The sequence below is a fragment of the Trachypithecus francoisi genome, unplaced genomic scaffold, assembly GCF_009764315.1.
Source record: "Trachypithecus francoisi isolate TF-2019V2 unplaced genomic scaffold, Tfra_2.0 Contig01440, whole genome shotgun sequence".
In the NCBI taxonomy this organism is placed as follows: domain Eukaryota; kingdom Metazoa; phylum Chordata; class Mammalia; order Primates; family Cercopithecidae; genus Trachypithecus; species Trachypithecus francoisi.
Genome location: NW_022681431.1, coordinates 15,361,156 through 15,378,268, shown reverse-complemented (window position 1 = coordinate 15,378,268; position 17,113 = coordinate 15,361,156). Strand labels below are relative to the sequence as shown.

At 41.4% G+C, this 17,113-nt stretch overlaps 2 protein-coding genes and 1 non-coding gene across 6 annotated transcripts in view; 1 reads left to right on the top strand and 2 right to left on the bottom strand.

The window, feature by feature from the left end:
• The window catches only part of ESCO2 (establishment of sister chromatid cohesion N-acetyltransferase 2), a 29,342-nt gene extending 23,366 nt beyond the window's left edge, over window positions 1-5,976 (bottom strand). Inside the window, exons 1-3 of one of the 2 annotated variants that reach the window (XM_033229374.1) lie at window positions 5,758-5,976; window positions 4,809-4,877; window positions 3,214-4,021 (exon numbers count right to left, since the gene is read on the bottom strand). In XM_033229374.1, the coding sequence (XP_033085265.1) occupies window positions 3,214-4,021; window positions 4,809-4,861 (861 nt within the window). In that variant the 5' untranslated portion in view covers window positions 4,862-4,877; window positions 5,758-5,976. The remainder of the gene's footprint in view (window positions 1-3,213; window positions 4,022-4,808; window positions 4,878-5,757) is intronic. The other variant, XM_033229379.1, reaches the window with a different exon arrangement.
• Window positions 5,977-6,627: 651 nt separating this feature from the next.
• LOC117096001 lies at window positions 6,628-6,729 on the bottom strand. Its single transcript, XR_004442298.1, has one exon. It is a non-coding gene; the product is annotated as a U6 spliceosomal RNA (small nuclear RNA).
• A 960-nt stretch (window positions 6,730-7,689) lies between these two features.
• CCDC25 (coiled-coil domain containing 25) overlaps window positions 7,690-17,113 on the top strand; it is a 43,049-nt gene continuing 33,625 nt past the window's right edge. For 2 of the 3 annotated variants that reach the window (XM_033229367.1, XM_033229360.1), the window contains exons 1-2: window positions 7,691-7,845; window positions 15,460-15,507. Coding sequence is in view for 1 of the 3 variants with exons in the window: in XM_033229360.1 (XP_033085251.1) it covers window positions 7,818-7,845; window positions 15,460-15,507 (76 nt within the window). In the remaining 2 variants the exon portion in view is untranslated. Of the gene's footprint in view, window positions 7,846-15,459; window positions 15,508-17,113 lie in introns of all 3 variants that reach the window. The other variant, XR_004441308.1, reaches the window with a different exon arrangement.

The window sequence follows — 17,113 nt, the reverse complement described above, 5'->3', positions numbered from 1 at the left end:
TGGTTTATTATGAATTACATTTCATAATGTGATTTTCAATCGTCAAACTATTTTTAGGAAAACTTCCCCTGTATTCACCATGTGTACATTATCTTTTAAAAGCCAGAGTATGGCAGGGTGCGGTGGCTCATGCCTGTAATCCCAGCACTTTGGGAGACCGAGATGGGTGGATCACGAGGTCAAGGGATTGAGACCATCCTGGCTAACACAGTGAAACCGTCTCTACTAAAAATACAAAAATTAGCTGGGCTTGGTGGCACACAGCTGTAGTCCCAGCTACTTGGGAGGCTGAGGCAGGAGAATCGCTTGAACCCAGGAGGCGGAGGTTGCAACGAGCCAAGATCATGCCACTGCACTCCAGCCTGGCGACAGAGCAAGACTCCATCTCAAAAGAAAAAAAAGCCAGAGTACACATGTTGTAATCTGTCATCCTCTCAAAAATGTGTTATACTTCCTGATAGAGACGGCAGAATGATTACAGACCATCACTTCCATAATGAAATGAACAAAAAAGTCAGTAAAAATGGCAAAAATTTCGCCAGCAGCCACCAAACTGGAAAGGGACAACTTTTTGCCATGAACTTTTAAAATGAGCAGCTAAGGAAAGAATAACTTTCTAGGGTCACTGGAGAGTAGCAGGAATGTGGGAAAAGCAAAGTAGAAAAAATCCTGACAGATTTCCCTCATACTAATTTGGGAATTACTAGGGAATATAGGGAATATACAGCTTGGGGAAAAAGGAAAAACCTCTTGGTTAAAGTACAACTTCTACTACTCAAAACCATAATATCCCAGCAGAGGTGGGAAAACCCATCAGTTTAACACTTTTCAGGGCTCCATGAGTTGGGGAAAGGGCATCCTCATGAAAATCAGATTCACCAGCCGGGCATGGTGGCTCACACCTGTAATCTCAGCACTTTGGGAGACCAAGGCAGGTGGATCACGAAGTCAGGAGTTCAAGATCAGCCTGGCCAAGAGGGTGAAACCCCATCTCTACTAAAAATACAAAAATTAGCCAGGCATGTAGGCAGGTGCCTGTAATCCCAGCTACTTGGGAGGCTGAGGTAGAGAATTGCTTGAACCCGGAAGGCAGAGGTTGCAGTGAGCCGAGATCGCGCCACTGCACTCCTGCCTGGGCGACAGAGTGAGACTCCATCTCAAAATAAAAAAACAGGCCGGGCGCGGTGGCTCAAGCCCATAATCCCAGCACTTTGGGAGGCCGAGACGGGCAGATCACGAAGTCAGGAGATTGAGACCATCCTGGCTAACACAGTGAAACCCTGTCTCTACTAAAAATACAAAAAACTAGCCGGGTGTGGTGGCGCGCACCTGTAGTTCCAGCTACTCGGGTGGCTGAGGCAGGAGAATGGTGTGAACCTGGGAGGGTGAGCTTGCAGTCAGCTGAGATCCGGCCACTGCACTCCAGCCTGGGTGACAGAGCAAGACTCCGTCTCAAAAAATAAAATAAAATAAAAATAAAAAAAACAGAAAACCAGATTCGCCCTTAGCTAGGAGAGGTGAATTCTAGACATGGGTATTTATCAATATCCTGAGAGAGCATAGCCCCTTTTCCACAAATTATTTTAAATTTTAGACAAAATCCCAGCCTCCCAAACCACTGAAAACTAACTCAATACCAAACCCGTTAAGTGAAGCTAAGAATATGAAAATAAGACAGAAAAGAGAATTACAGAATTCTCTCTTACACTGCTTACAGAGAACTCATCAGGTCACCATTCATTTGGTACACCACCAGGCTGTACCAAATAGATCATCATCATCATCAGGAGATGCATGGGGAAACTGCAGATTCTTCCTTTGTTTTACTGGATTGAGACAATTTTAGCTTGAGTTATGCCCCAAACTTTCAAAAAACTTAATTTTCATATAAATGTATAGGTATAAAGCAGTTTAATAAATTTTGATAAAGCTTACTTTTGTAATCAAAATCCCTATCAAGACACAGAAGTGTTTTGTTGATATAAACAGAAAATGAATTAGTAAAATTAGACTGTCATGGCTTAGCCAGCAAGAGCCTATCGCATTTAACAATCTACTTGGCCATACCTGATAAACAGGAAAAAAAAATATTTACAGTGAGGACTAAAAACTTAAATGCCTTACAAGGGCAGCAGTAAGTAAAATTATCAAAACTAAACTGATCTAAATAGATATACACTGACTTAGAGAAATGAAGAGCCCATATTTGTCAAATGGTATGATACTCAGCCTGATATTCAGCTGATTATTGCCATGTAGAAATGAAGGCTCAGTTTTCAATATTTCATGAGACACCAGAAATTTCTTGTATTTAAAAATAATTTTGGCTCCAATTTTAAAATTATGTAGGCCAAGCAAAACATTTATGGGCGAGATTTGGTTTACTGGCCACCAGTTTATAATCTTTGCCACTGAGGTTTGAAATTTAGGTGATTACAAGAGATATGAACTGGGGTTGAATTTGAGAGGAGTGAGGAAGGCAATGATGAGAGGTGGGTTAGGAAAGACATGACTATAAGCCTGAGTGTACTGGGTATCACATAAGCCTACCATTTCTCCAGCTACAAGGGTTGTGATGTATATAAACAAGCCACCATACACATGGAAGCCCTGATCTGGGAGACAACCTTTCTTAAGGCTGCTTCAGTGGCTTTCTGCCCCTAGCTGCCCCACAAAACCCAACTTTTTTTCTGATGAAGGTTATAGACAGGAGATCAGCAACAGAAGTTCTAGACCAGCATGGTCTAATATGGTAGCCACCAGCTACATGTACCTATTGAGAACTTAAAATGGGGCCGGGCCAGGTGCACTGGTTCACACCCATAATCCCAGCAATTTGGGTGAGGCAGGTGGATCACTGTAGCCCAGTAGTGCGAGACCAGCCTGGGCAACATGGTGAAATCCCAGCCTCTACAAAAAAATGCAAGAATTAGCCAGGTGAGGTGGTGTGCACCTATAGTACCAGCTACTTGGTAGGATTACTTGAGTCTAGGAGGTTAAGGCTGTAGTGAGCAGTATTTGTGCCACTGCTCTCCAGCCTGGGTCACAAAGACAGACCCCATCTCAAAATAAATAAATAAATAAACTCCTTACAATAACTAAACACTGCTATCTGGCTTTATAAAAGCAGTCCAGAAAATAAAATTTTATTCAGCTATGTCATACTAAAGTTTTATTATATAGCCATTTTTAAAGTGATATATTTAGCTTTACCTTTATTAATTCCTCTTGATTTTTACTGCTTGCACTTAGTCCAATGTTCAGTTTCTCTTCTAGGATCAAGCACTTTGGCACTTGCCTTGTCTCAAAAGCTTTTTTTTCACTGACAGTCTTTACATCAGAATCTTCGATCACTTCTGATTTATTCTTTTGGGTGAGTCCCCGTGACAGCTCATTTTCCAGGGACCATTTTCTAAGAGAGGATTTTTTTCTACTAACAAAAAATGCTGCTCCACCCTGGAGCGTAACTTGTGGTTTTATTTTTTGGCTTAGAACCCGAGGAGCACTGGGATTATTTTCAGCTGAATGACAATTATTTTCTTTCTCCATAATTGGCTTATAGAGTACTCGATTTTGCTTGGGATTTCTAGAATTCCTTGATACAGGCTTGACGTGTCTATACCTTGGTTGATACTTAGCAGTTAAACTCTTCTGTGGTTTTTTGTTGTTCTTCTTGGAACAGACTGGTTTTACCTGCATTTTTTCTGTCACAATGGGAAAAGATATATCTTCATCATTAGTTTTTAGACAAGTAGATCTACTCTCTTTTATTAGCTTTCTCTCCAGTGGATTGAGATACCACTTATTTTGGTTGTAAAAAGATACAGTGGACACAGATGATTTAAATTGTGAGCCTTGATTTGCTGATGGCAGTCTATTTATTTCAGTTGTTTTGAGTGCACTTAAAACAAAATGCCCTTGTTGAGAGCAATGCAGGTTTTCTTCATTTTTATCACTGTTTTGATTAAAACAGTGCTTTTTATTAGGTGATGGAAACAGATTTTCAGTGAAGTGTAAAAGGCTATAAAAAAAAAAGTCCATTAAGATTATTTTGTGTCAAAATTTACACAAATCTACTGCTAATAAGCTCTACTTATAGGTCATATTAATACATGTACCCCCAAACATACACACAATTTTCTATTAGTTTAACAGGATTCTCAAATTGTCTTTATCAAATAAAACATTCAAATATCTTCCCAAAGAGCCCAATGTTCATGAAAACAAATACCATACACAAAGAAGCTTTGCTAAACATATACGCATGTGTTTTAAAATCTATTTCTATGTGTTGGCCATATATAAATGATAGCTCATATATTTTGCTCTATTGTCTACAAGTCCCCAATAATAATTGTCTGTAATGAACTGACCCCCTGGAGCTTTTCCTAGGTAGAGTAATTAATATCTGAGTACACAAACTTTCTGGAATTGTTTCCAGACAAGCATCTACTGTATGCAAGGCACTATGTAAAATATTATAGGGGAATAGAAAGGAACAAGGTAATAGCCGATCTGGTATATTTCTTAGCCATAGAAAATAGCTTTCTTCAATGGGCTGCTTCTATGTCAAAAGAAAAAAACAAAAACCAAAAAACAGCCTTCTTTGATTCCCTTGAAAAGGACTAAATAATTGGTTATGAAAACTTAATGTATTTCCTAGCTAGAATTAGAATATAGGTTATCAGGTTATCACTGTAGCCACAAGGAGTAGGCTAGTGGAAGAACAAAAATTTTAGAAAATAGGAGAGAACAAGAGAGACAAGGTGGATTTTTCTGCGAGTTTCTATTCGTAGGCTAAGCTTCACCTGTCACAGTTCAAAGAATCCTGTTTCCTCTTCCTTGGAGTAACAGCTGCCATTTTCTTTATTGAATTCCTAAAAGAAATGACAATAACCACATTCATCAAAATATTAAAAGTCGCTTTATCAAAATTACACCCCCTTTAATTAGTCTATTTCACACCAAGTTAAAACCCTATTTTCCGGGAGGCCTTCCTCGACACTGCTCTCCTTCCACCCCTCCCAGGGTTACACGCGCTTGTTCTGCTTCCATGGCACCCTATATTTCCCTAATAGTCCATTTAAGACATTTTCTTCTTGTTTCCCCATCTCAACAGCCTTCAATGAAGGCAGAGACCGTTTGTAACTTTTCGTCAGAGCCCAGCAAGAAAATGGGTGAAGCACAGACCTCTGCCATTTTCCTAGCTGAGGAGCCTGGAGCAAGCCGTTTGCTTCCCTTTTTATAAAAATATCTTAAAGTCGTGAGGCTGCTGAAAACAAATGCAAGAATGCACGAGCAGGCGGCTATGTGGCTCGTCAGAGTTCATTTCCTTCCCCTTCCCTGGCATCAGCGAAATTCCCCCCAAAGCAGCACACAAGCGTTATTTCAAAGCCATTAATAAATGAACCGAAATGCCAGGGTCTCTGGGAATTCAGGTCGAGCTGCGGCTTAAGGGATGGCCCCTCTGCGGCTAAGCGAGGAAAGGTAGGAGAGGAAAGCGTCCCAACCCTGAACCCGGTCAGGGAAACAAACAAACCCTAAACCCAAAACAAGGAAACGCCGACGTCGGGAAGATGGAAACCCGGCGCCTGTGAGCGCGGAGAACGGGTTAGTGGCTTCTTCGGTCTCGGGGTCGCGGACCTGCCGAGCGCCAAGCAAAAGCTCTTTTCCCGTGACATTCGTCCCCACGTCCCACAAGGTCTCCCGCTCGCCTCAGCCTTCCACAGCTCTGCCTCGGCCTACTTCAGAGGTTACCTGCGCCTGAGAACCCAGCAAACTCTCCTCAGCCCAGCCAGCTGCTCCGTGAGCGTCTTCAAATTATCGCGCGCCAGGCTAGGAGGAAGACCGCTGCGTTCCGATTGGCCACGGCTCAACGCTTCCAGGGACTGGCTCGGTGATTGGTGAAGCACCAGCCCTTACCCCGCCCACCCTGGTGGCTGTTTACAAGATTCTCGCGCCCTGGTGAGGTGAAAAGCTCTGAGGGAAACCGCGCCACCCACAATTCCCTGCAGCAACGCCGGGCTCCGTTCCCGGGGCCTTGTTTAGGTGCATTCTGGGAATTGTAGTTCTCGGCCCGGTTGACGTCGATGTACATTCTGGGGTCACTTGGGGTAAGAAATTTTTGTAAAGTGGCCTCTCCAACGTGGCGACAGAGCAAGACTCCGTCTCGAAAATAAATAAATAAATAAATAAATAAATAAATAAATAAAGGCCTCTCCAAGATTCTGAATGCACTTATTTTTCACATTTGAAGCTTGTTAGTTTCCCTTCTTTAATCAGTAACTTTGGGTTTCTATTCACTATTTTATTTTTAAAATTAAAATATAAAACTTAACACCTGCTATGTGCCAGATGCTTTACATGTTTTGTTTCTTTTACTTCTCACCACAATCCATAAGGTATTAATATCTATTGCCATTCCCATTTTACAAGTAATACAACTGAGAACCCCAAAACAATTGCTATTTACAGAACAGAGCTAAGTTCTTACTTTGGAAAACCAGAAAGTTCCTAAAACGGTTATTGTTAGCTATTGTTACTATCTTTGTGTCACTAGCTCCTGGTACAGTGTTTCTGGCACATTTTTAGTTTCAAATAAGTTTAGGGTTTTATGTTTATTTTTTCAAATTTAATTTTCACAAATTTGCATGTCATCCTTGAGCAGGGGCCATGTTAATGTTCTCTGTATCATTCCAATTTTAGTATACATGCTGTCAAAGCGAGCACGTAAATAAATTTCCTTAAGTGATGCCCTCAATGTCATAGAATGAAGTCAGTGAGAGTGATTTAAGAGTGTCAGTTTAAAAGGAAAGGCTGAGGCAAAAAAATAAGAATGTTGAGTTTGCTTGAGTTAAAGCGGAGACAGCTGCCCAGAAGATTCCACCCCCGACCCCCCACCCTCCACCAGTAGCTTTGGATATGAGCTCTGTCCGGCCTTGCTACAAGCAGGTTTTTAAAGACGAAAAAGGAGGACAGGAAGTGGGCTGATACACAACTGTCAAGCATTCTCATTTATAGAAACTACATGCATCAGCGATTGGCTACACATTGTTAAGCTGTAGGGTGTGGGTCATAGTGTCTTGTGTGACAGTGGTAGGTTACTAGGTAGCTACTTGTGGCAGAAGCAGGTAGTTTCAGGAGATGAATATATAGCTCAAGGAGATAGTAGAACATGATGGGGTCTCATTTTAATACCTCTCCAGACCTAGTCATTTAAAAGGACTCACATTCCTCAGATAAAAGTGCTTTCTCAAGAGAAATAATCAGGGCAAAACCAAGTGCTGCAGGAGCCTTACATGAGTATGATTATTCCTACTTTACAGCAGGAGTATCTCTGAGGTTCAGAGGTTTGGGATGGCAGACCTTCGATTTAAGCCAGAACACAGTCCAATCCCCAAGAGGCATATTGTCCCGGTGAGTATTAGAAACAACTCGCTTGTGTGCTATGTTCTAAACCCTTGGCGCCCATTAACTTATTTAACCCTAAAAACTATCCTGTGAGTTAGCTGCTCTAGTATCATCTTCATTTCGCTGCTGAGGAAAGTGAAGCACAGACAGGTTAACTAATGCGCCCAAGATGCCTAGCCTCTTTCCCTTAACGCACAAATCATTGAACCAAACTCCTTGCCAATACCCTTCGCCTCGCCAGGACTAAAGATGGCGCCCACGGCCGGCGCTATGACGCTCCCCGACGTCCGCCGGAAGTACACGGAGGAGTTCCGAGGACCAGGCGGCCGCCGAGAGTCTGGTATCCTGAGCTTCGTGAGTTGAGCGCTGCTGCTCCGCGGTGGAGTCACCGCACCGCTCCCGTGATCATGGTGTTCTACTTCACCAGCAGCAGCGGTGAGTGGGCGCCGCGCCCTCCGGGACCCTGCTGGACAGCGGGCTCCGAAGCCGGGACCCCCAGTCCGCTGCTGCGCCTGACCCTCGCCCTAAAATGCCTCCTCGATGCGAGTGCCTCTTCCCGCGGCCTCTCGTTCCCCCAGCACGTCTGTCCCTCCCACAACTGCAGGGTTTCCCCCGGCGTCCCCTCGTCATGGCGTGGGGGGCGCGGAGGGGCGATGCCACTGCTGTATTAGTATCGGGGAGTTCTCGTTCTCCAATCGGAAAGACGTCCCGTCACTCCCTGGAATTGGGCCAGAGCCTGTGGGCTCCTCCACACACCTTATTCCAAGTCTTCTTCCCACCTTCCATCTGCGGCCTTTATTCTGGCTGCACCCTGATAATTTATCTCCCGTGAGAAAGGACACACTTGCTAACAACTTTTTCTTAAGGGAAGTGCGCCTTACCCTTTCAGGAAGGGGTTGTAGGGTCTCGGTTGCAACAGAAAACAATAAAAAGACCCTGGAATGTCCACCCAGCCACTCCCTGGGCAGTTGATGTTCCAGATCTCAGAAGTGACCTGTGATAATGCTTCTGACTTATCTTTGACAGATAAGGAAAGGGTGCTTTTCGTTCCCAGGAAATGCCATGTTCCGAATTGGTTTCATTCTGTTCCTGTTATTCCACTTTCCTAAAGTCAGCCCCCAGCTAATTCCCTTAAGACAGTTTTGGCCCATCTTTTCCAAGATGCCTTTCCTGATCCTAGCTCCCACCCCAAGATTGCTTAGCTGTTCCTTATCTGGGACCCACTTAACTTTCCAAGTATGCCTTTGACATTGCACTTATCACGTGGTATTAAATGGTGTCTGCTTGAGCTAGAGTGTAAGCTCCTTGAGGGCGTGGACAGGATCTCTTTACAGTAGTCCCTACTTGTCCTGTGTTTCGCTTTCCGTGGTCACATCATCACAAGAAGAAAAAGAGTGAGTACAGTACAATAAGATATTTTGAGAGGGAGAGAGAGAGCAGAGTCACATAACTTTTATTACAATACGTTGTTATAGTTGTTCTATTTTATTACTAGTTGTCGATAATCTCTTACTCCACCGAACTGATACATTAACTTTATCATAGGTATATATGTATAGGGAATACCAGTACCATGCGTCCCTTAATGACAAGAAGACATTCTGAGAAATGCTCCATTAGGTGATTTCATTGTTGTAGCAACACGGTACAGTATACTTAAACCTGTGGTATAGCCTACCACAAACGTGGGCTGTACAGTATACCGTGTTGCTCCTAGGCTACAAACTTGTACAGCACGTTGCTGTGCTGAATGGCTGTAGGCAATTGTAACACAATGGTATTTGTGTGCTTAAACGGGTCTCAACTTAGAAAAAGTGAGCTGCACCACAGTGTTGATGGCTACCAGGTCATCAGGCAATAGTGATCAGAATTTTTCAGCTTCGTTATAATGTTATGGGAACACCATAGTATGTGTGGTCTGTTGCTGACCAAAACATCATTATGCAGCAAGTCCCTTTATATATGGAATTCAGTATTGTCCTTGGTTTCAGGCATCTACTGGAGATCTTGGAAGGCATCCCCCACAGATAAGAGGGAACTACTGTACTTGTTTCCCTAACTTAGTGACTGGCTAGTAGTTCTCAATAAATGCTTGTTGAATAAATGAATGCCATTTTTTTCTTACTCATAGCACTGTCTATTCTGTTGCTACTCTATATACTAAAGGTGAGTTTTTTTTTTTTTTTTTTTTTGAGACGGAGGTTTGCTCTTGTTGCCCAGGCTGGAATGCAATGGCACGATCTCGGCTCACTGCAACCTCCACCTCCCAGGTTCAAGCGATTCTCCTGCCTCAGCCTCCTGTGTAGCTGGAATTACAGGAATGTGCCACCAAGCCTGACTAATTTTGTATTTTTTTAGTAGAGACGGGGTTTCTCCATGTTGGTCAGGCTGGTCTCGAACTCCCGACCTCAAGTGATTTGCCCCCCCACCTTGGCCTCCCAAAGTGCTGGGATTACGGGCGTGAGCCACTGCGCCTGGCCTAAAGGTGAGATTTATTTTATGTATTTATTTTTGAGACAGTCTTGCTTTGTCACCCAAGCTAAAGTGCAGTGGCACGATCTCAGCTCACTGCAACCTCTGCCTCCTGGGTTCAAGTGATTCTGGTGCAGCTGGGATTACAGGTACCAGCCAAAATGCTTGGCTAATTTTTGTATTTTTAGTAAAGATGGGATTTCATGTTGCCCAGGCTGGTCTTGAACTCCTGAGCTCAAGTGATCTGCTCACTTCGACGACCTCCCAAAATTCTGGAATTACAAAAGGTGAGTTTTTGTTTTGTTTTGTTTTTTGTTTTTTTGAGATGGCTTCTCCCTCTGTCACCCAGGCTAGAGTATAGTGGTGTGATCTCAGTTTACTGCAACCTCCACCTCCTGGGTTCAAGCAATTATCCTGCCTCAGTCTCCCAAGTAGCTGGGATTACAGGCACATGCCACCATGCCCGGCTAAGTTTTGTATTTTGTTAGTAGAGATGGGGGTTTCACCATGTTGGCCAGGCTAGTCTCAAACTCCTTACCTCAGGTGATCCACCCGCCTCGGCCTTCCAGGGTGCTAGAATTAAAGGTGTGAATCACCACGCTCGGCCAAAAGGTAAGATTTAAGTGAAACTAGTTCCACGTTGTTTGTGTGGGTTTGAATAAGGTGGTACTTTCTCTTTAGAAATAAAATTGAGGCCCAGGTAAGTTGTAACTCACAGACCCTACTCTTCTGCCGTCATCACACTGACATCTCCTTATTTTTCTCAGTAGTTTAGGTTTCCACAGTGTGTGCCACGAGCTATTTCTCTCTCTACATTTGGTTTGTTTTACCCATATTATTAAAATTACTAGAAACAAAATTCAAAACCAGCCTGAAAAATCATATACCGTTATAGGCCTCTAAGCATTTTCATTCTTGGCAACTCAGGCATCTCTTTATAGCTTCTCCGTTCGTAAATCTTCAACAACATAGATATCCATATAAACCCAACAACGGAAAAACATATACAAGCAGGGTGTGTAGGTACTGAATGTATTCGATGCTGTTCTATTCCCCTTAAAGTTACTCTAAATTCTTTAAGTGCTAGTCACACATACACAGCTGCCCTTAATAGAGCAAAATGCTTCATTAGATTTGTGGGTCCTGTTTTTTTCATTGACTTCCATTATAATATCAGAACTGTTTCCTGTTAGAAAAATATTTGGCCTCTAAGCCTAATAAAACTGCGCTTGTGTAGCTGATCTTTTAAAACTGCAAAGTTAATGGAAAAATCATAACTTTCTCAGTAAAATAGTAATAAAACTTTACATATTGGCGGTGTAGAAACAACAAATATATAGAATCTTCAGGAAATGAATTTGTATGGCTTGCCAAGTTTTCAACTAACTGATGGTTTTTACTGCATAAAAACTTTTTTAAAATGGAAAGAAAATCTTCATAGGAAGTTGTTCTTTTACGTTTTAAGATTAATACCTGACTAAAATGTGTTCCATTTTCATTCTTTCATGTTGTCTCATAAGGGAATAATTGAACATTAGTCTAATATGTCAAATTCAAGACCATCTGATTATAGATACTTGGTTCAAAGTCCACTTGTACTTTTAATACCTGTTAATATCATCTACCTAAAAGTAGGTTGTTCTATAAATTGTGAAATAATCAGATCACCTCTGAAGTTGGATTGGTTGCTACCCGTAAGTCAAGTGTCTTCCAAATAATGAGTTCCAGTACTAGTCAGCCATATTATTTAGATGAGAATAACAAATGAACAAGAATAATTCAGTTTACTTTTCCTTCTTAACATGGAAAGGAACTTAATTCAGACTTGTTGCGCAGCAATGATGTTCCTTTATATTTTTCATCTTCTTTTCTTTCTTTCTTTTTTTTGAGACAGAGTCTTACTCTGTTGCCCAGGCTGGAGTGCAGTGGCATGATCTCGACTCACTGCAACCTCTGCCTCCTAGGTTCAAGCGATTCTCTTGCCTCAGCCTCCTGAGTAGCTGGGATTACAGGCATACCCTACTACGGCTGGCTAATTTTTATATTTTTAGTGGGGACGGTTTTGCCATATTGGCCAGGCTGTTGTTGAACTCTTGGCCTCAAGTGATCCTCCCGCTTCAGCCTCCTAAAGTGTTGGGATTACATGCGTAAGCCACTGTGCCCAGACTAATTTTCTATTATGACATAATTTCAGTCTTTCAGAGAAGTTACTAGTAAAAGATTTCGTGTATATTCTCCCAGAGTACCCCAACTTTTTTTTTTTTTTTTTCAGACAGTCTCACTCTGTCACCCAGGCTGAAATGTAGTGGCAAGTGGAGTGGTGCAGTCACAGCTCATTGCAGCCTCAACTTCTTGGGCTCAAGTGATCCTCCCACTTTAGACACCACACCCAGCTAATTTTTAATTTTTTTTTTTATAGAGACAAGGTTTCCTCATTTTGCCCAGGCTGGTCCTGAGCTCCTGGGCCCAAGTAATCCGCCTGCCTCAGCCTCCCAAAGTGGTGAGATTACAGACGTGAGCCACTGTGACTACAAATTCTGGCATTTTACCACATGCCTTGTCTTTCTTTTTCCCTTTCTCTTTTTCTGTATTTTTTTCTCCCACACACCTTTTTCCTGAACCATTTGTTAGTAAGTTGCAGTTAACCCCTGAATGCTTCAGATTTGTTTTCTAAAATCAAGGACATTCTCTTCTCAAAAGACATTTTTCATTATCAAAATTAGGAAATTAACATTGCAACATGGCTATTATCTAATGAACAGGCTTTATCCAGTTCCCATTAGTGTCGTAATGATGTATTTGTAACAAAAAATACCTTACAAATCATTGTTGCATTCTTCAGGTGTCATTACTCTGTAGCCTCCTCTAATCGGGAGCAGTTGCTCAGTCTTTGTCTTTCGTGGCATTGTTAGTTGAATTACTTTGTAGAATGCCCCTCACTTTAGGTTTGTTATGGTCATTTTCTTAATCACCTCATTTAATAAGTCAACCGTCAAAACATTCCTCTGTTATTCTTTTGACTGTATCTTAGAGAGCTTGGTTAATTAATACATTAACTTTATTAATATTTTATGTCAGTTGTTATTTTTTCTTTCTTGAGACAGTCTTGCTGTCGCCCAGGCTGGAGTGCAGTGGCACAATCTTGGCTCACTGCAACCTCTGCCTCCCAGGTTCAAGCGGTCCTCATGCCTCAGCCTCTCCAATAGCTGGAATCACTGGCGTGTGCCACCACACCTGACTAATTTTTTTTTTTTTTTTTTTTTGAGACAGAGTCTTGCTCTGTCGCCCAGGCTGGAGTGCAGTGGCGAGATCTCGGCTCACTGCAAGCTCCGCCTCCCAGGTTCACACCATTCTCCTGCCTCAGCCTCCCGAGTAGCTGGGACTACAGGCGCCCGCCACCACACCTGTCTAATTTTTTGTATTTTTAGTAGAGACAGGGTTTCACCGTGTTAGCCAGCATGGTCTCGATCTCCTGACCTTGTGATCCACCTGCCTCGGCCTCCCAAAGTGCTGGGATTACAGGCGTGAGCCACCGCGCCCGGCAGTAATTTTTGTATTTTTAGTAGAGATGGGGTTTCAACATGTTGACCAGGCTGGTCTCAAACTTCTGGCCTCAAGTGATCGGCCCACCGCAGCCTCCTGAAGTGCTGGGATTACAGGCGTGAGCCACCGCACCTGGCCTATATCATTATTTTGAAAATTCTGTTCTAATTACAAAAGCCATCTGTACGTTTTATAGCAGGCTAACCAAGATAACTGTTGTTAAAAAATGTTTATGCTTCCATACGTATAAATATGTGCTTATATAAAAATAAAACATGTATATGTGTGTGTGTATACACACATACATACCATTATTTATTTTTTATAAATTGAATCTTCTTATATATAGATACACAAAAATACTGTTCTGGTACTTAATTTCTTCACCTGCCATTTCTTTTTAATGGGTACATGGTATTTTGTTTATGGATGTTCAAATCTGTAATAGATCTAAAGAGTCTCTATTAAGGGGCGTTTAGGTTGTAAAAAGATTATTGCTTGGTAGAGTATTTTGGTACTCTATTATGGTGACATTATAGGTAGTGACATTATAGGATTGAAAGGGTATACACTTGAACTATTGCCAGGCCATTCAGAGAGAATCTGAAATGCTTTTTAGTTTTATTCCCACCCTTTTGGCATTTGTTACGTGCTACACTAAGGCCTGATCGAGGTACTACAGTGGTCAGTAATAGACAAGCATTTCTGTAAACTTGGCAATGCACACATTTTTTCAAGGTACTTTTCTCAACTACTTCTGTACTTAGTTATTATAAATGTCAAACAAAGGAATTAGTTTTTTCTCCCCTAAGAAAGGCAACTAGGATTGATCATTTAAGAAACTTTTCATTACTGAAAGTACAGGAAATCTCTCTGATACAAGACTTTTTAATTTAGGAGAGCATATTGCTCTTTGTCCTTCAGGGCTCCAGGTACATGTGTGTGTTCTGTGCTGTGGAGTCATAGCCAACAGACTGTCCAGCCCAACCCTGCACTTAACGGTACTTTGCTTCAGTGTATATTTATGCTTCAGTACTTCTCCATCGCAGGATTTGTAGCCTGAAGGCCCAGTGTCTGTAAATTCAGGAGTTTAGTCTAATTGGATCAAACAAGTTTTGGTAGACTAGCTTTGAAACCTGGCACTCAGTTATAATTTCAGTAGGAAACTTTAATCCAAGTTCAGGGATGTCTGCAATAAAACACTACCTTGGTAGAAAAAAATAAAAAAAATTAAAAATTAAAAAAAAAAAAAACAAAAAACACTACCTTGGTAAAGCAAATGTCATTTCTAGGATAAGTCATACCCAGAAGATTCTACTTGATTTAGGATAGTTGTTTCTGACCCTGACCTTACATTAGAATTACTTGGAAGGCTTTTAGAAAACACAAATGCTCACTCTTGCCCACTGTAGATTTGGATTTAGTTGATCTGAGGTGAAGCTGGGACATAATTAGATTATTCTAATGTAGATCAGGGGTCAGAGTCACTGGTTTAGAAGCTGGAGAGTCATGGTCTCCCTGAATGCAATAGAGAGCCTGTTAGAATTTGCAGCACACCTGGAATATGATGGGTAATATTGGCTTAAAAAAATTATGCAAAATAAAACTTTCATAAACATAGGAACTTAGTTGTGGGGTTTAGTTTTCTTTTCTTTTTTTTAATCTTGAAGGGAAAAGTATAGGACTGGACTGGCAATACCATTGAACTGTAACCCTGAGAAAGTAGGAAAGTAGCTATTGATAGGGATGATAAACTTTTTCTTTTGGGGCCAGATAGTAGATATTTTAGGCTTTGTGAGTGACCTGCAATCTCTGTGGCTTATTTTTCTTTGTTTTGCTTTTTCTTCCAACCCTTTAAAAATGTAAAAACCATTCTTAGCTCAAGGGCTGTCCAAAAACAGGTGGTAGGCTGGACTTGGGTCATGAGCCATGGTTTGCCAACCCCTAATGTAAGCATTGTCACTTGTTTTTCACGTGAAACAATTTTGTTGTTAATGAAGTTACTAATTGTTTTTTATTTTTGTTTTATCTTAGTTAATTCATCTGCCTACACTATTTACATGGGAAAAGATAAATATGAAAGTAAGTTTTCAAAAGTATTTGATTTTGAAATTTTCAGCAGGTAAGTGTTATGTCTCTGTCACCACCTTCCATGCCCCCGACCCAGGTTGGTTCTGAGTTTTCACCTACTTTGATAAACTAGCTTGTGAGAAACAAAACAAGCTCATCCATTATAAGGAACTCCAACCAGTTAATCCTTTGGAGTTCCTTTCCTAGAATTTAATTGTATAAAATAATATTTGAACTAATTGGTCCATCTGTTGCTGATTAGAAACTTACACTTTATAAGAAGTATTGTGTTGTTATTTGATTTACAGTAATATGAATCAGAGATTAAACTTTGCTGTTTACTTCAAATTAAAGAAAATCCTCTGTGATTTGAACTTTGGAGATCATTTTCTGGTTTTTTTTTTTTTTTTTGGGAGGGAGTCTTGCTCCGTTGCCCAGGCTGGAGTGCAATGGCGTGATCTCAGCTCACTGCAACCTCCGCCTCCTGGGTTCAAGCAATTATTCCACCTCAGCCTCCCGAGTAGCTGGGACTATAGGCATGCGCCACCACATCTGGCAAATTTTTGTATTTTTAGTAGAGACAGGGTTTCACCATGTTGGCCAGGCTGGTCTCGAACTCCTGACCTCAAGTGATCCACCTGCCTCAGCCTCCCAAAGTGCTGGGATTACAGGCACGAGCCACCGAGCTTGACTCCTCTATTTTTTACAACCATTTTAAAATGGTTAAATTAGTGAAAACATACTTACTGGGGCTTTTGAGGCTGAAGATGCTCTTTTTGAGTTAAGAAATCCTGTTATTTTTCAAACTTTGTTGACCGCTCTTCTTAGTATGAAGTACATTATATTTTGATGTACACGTTCCTATCGCTAAAACAAAAATTTACAGAAATTACTCATACTACTTGCTATTCCCTCTTTTTACTATTTCTGTTTTATTTCATTTTTGAAAGCTAATCTCAATTTGCTAAATAAATTTTTTGGCCCACTAATAAATTTGAACTAAAGTTTAAAAAAAGAGTAGGTTTTCATGATAATAAAGTTATGACATTAACTTTGGGTGTGACTTAATGGTGAAGCAGTCTGCAGCATATTAATACTTGAGTTTTATATTTCTCTTACCCATAAATCATCACAAGTAACATTGACTATTAAAGCATTTTTCTTATGTAGCTGAGGAGGTGCTGCTGTCTCCCTATGTTATGTTGAACAATAAGGTGGAGTAGCAGGAATCATGATTATCTGTCGTGAATACAAATCCAAATATGTTTTTCTTTGTACCATATCAAGAGTGGGAACCTGAGGCTTAGATTACTGAGAAGCACTAAAGCAGAATTAGTTGCCACATATGCTTGTGCGGGTTTTGCACTGTGCAACCTAGTGGGTGGGGTGTGAAGGGCTGCCTTGATTCTGGTTCACACGGATGGGCTAGCAGTGGTGCCAGCCTAAGGCAGCTGTGCCAGTGACATTCCCACTATGTCTCTTCTGTCCTTCTCTGTTCATTTACTGTTTGCTGGGGGCTTCTCTTTATGGGACCATGTTCTAGTCTGTGTCAGGTATCCAAAGAGGAAGATTTAGTTTGCGCTTTCACAGCATTCAGGTGGACTTACACACAAAAACA